Here is a 1,483-nt window from a genome sequence, read left to right as displayed (position 1 = left end):
TAGCACAGAAACAGTACTATATAACATTTTAGACACATTCTAGACAGTTTATCAGCTAAAAAAAGTTAATTTTGGGGTAAGTTACTCTTTAAGCTCTGAATATGAAGTTTGAGAACCCCTGGTTAAAGAGATCCTGATTGAGTGTTTTATTTTTTTTCTTCCTCTTGATAACTCTAGTTTCTCTGGTTTACCTTCTCTGTTAGGATGGCCAGAGTCCTCTCCAGAGAGTTGGCAGAGCGCTCCTTGGCAGCTCGGGACAGGCGCTCTGCGTAGTAACACACTTGTGTCTTCAGGGTGTTGATTTGAGCGATCAGCTCCTTCGCTTTAACGACATCTTGTGGCTGGTAGTTCATTCCTTTAGGACCTGATCCGGCAGAGCTTGAGCAAAAAAATGTATAGAAGTAAAGTAAATAACAAGTAGTGTTAAAAGCATTACAGAAACACCTTACAGGTAACTTCAACCTGTTTTACCTCTCCTCCTCATAAGTGCTGATTTAACAAAAGGGGAAAGAAAATGAGAATTAACCAAAACTGCAATAAGTTTTGTAATTCAAAGCCTCAGTAGGCTTTGTTTTTAATCACTCACTGTTTCCTGGCTTCTTCCAGTTTGTGCAGAAGTTTTCGGAGGCCGCAGCCTTTGAAGCCTTGGTGATGTGCAGCTGGAGCTCCAATGGTCACAACATCATACGTCCAGTCTGAAGGGAGAACAAAGTGATCAGGGAGGACATCGAGTAACAGGCCCAGAGAAGCAGAATCTGTCAAACAAATACGGACCATAACCAGTCTCTCCTTGTACCCTCATCCTCTGGATATGCAGGTTGGTGGGAATGAATTCCAACTTTCGCTCAGCTTTCAAGGTGCTGGACTTGAATGAAGGTCCTGAGAGAATACAGAAGAGAAAAAAAAACGCAGCATTTCTTGAAAAAAAAATCCCAGCATTTTTTACTACGATCATCATATGGTGTAATAAGTTTGGGCAAACCTTGAAAATAAGGTTATTTTCATTCTTAGATGTGTTAACATCTCAGTCTCTACCACACCACATTTATCTCAATATCTAGACTTAGTTAGGCCATTTTTGTGTTTGCTAAAGTCAGTTATCTGTGGCAGCCATCTTTAACTGGATTGACTTCAAAGGTTAATCAGTCGTTTACATTCGATTTGATGATTACTTTCTAAAACAATGAATGCCATGGCTTTAATTCATCCACATTTTGAAGTTGATTTCACCGTGTTAATGTGAAGAGCCTGCAGTGATGTGTTTGTTTCTAACCTTTGTATTCATGTAGGTCACTTATGGTCTCCTGGTACGTCAGGATGATGGTCTGATACTGAGTGATGATCTGCCTCCTGAGGTTTTCCCAACACAGAGAGAGCTCACCCAGCTCCTCCAGCTCACACACCCTGTACAAAACACACACAAACACACACACACACACACACACACACACACACACACACACACACACACACACCCACACAC

At 41.3% G+C, this 1,483-nt stretch overlaps 1 protein-coding gene across 1 annotated transcript in view; it reads right to left on the bottom strand.

The window, feature by feature from the left end:
- Nucleotides 1-1,483, bottom strand: part of inpp4aa (inositol polyphosphate-4-phosphatase type I Aa) — a gene marked incomplete at its 5' end in the record, with an annotated part of 19,379 nt that overhangs the window by 11,413 nt on the left and 6,483 nt on the right. The window contains 5 exon segments of the mRNA XM_014011668.1: nt 192-378; nt 472-489; nt 587-695; nt 775-879; nt 1,274-1,404. Coding sequence (XP_013867122.1) covers nt 192-378; nt 472-489; nt 587-695; nt 775-879; nt 1,274-1,404 — 550 coding nt within the window.

This window comes from Austrofundulus limnaeus, unplaced genomic scaffold, assembly GCF_001266775.1.
Source record: "Austrofundulus limnaeus strain Quisiro unplaced genomic scaffold, Austrofundulus_limnaeus-1.0 Scaffold83, whole genome shotgun sequence".
NCBI lineage: Eukaryota > Metazoa > Chordata > Actinopteri > Cyprinodontiformes > Rivulidae > Austrofundulus > Austrofundulus limnaeus.
The sequence above is the reverse complement of the archived record's forward strand: the minus strand, read 5'-3'. Positions and strand labels throughout refer to the sequence as shown.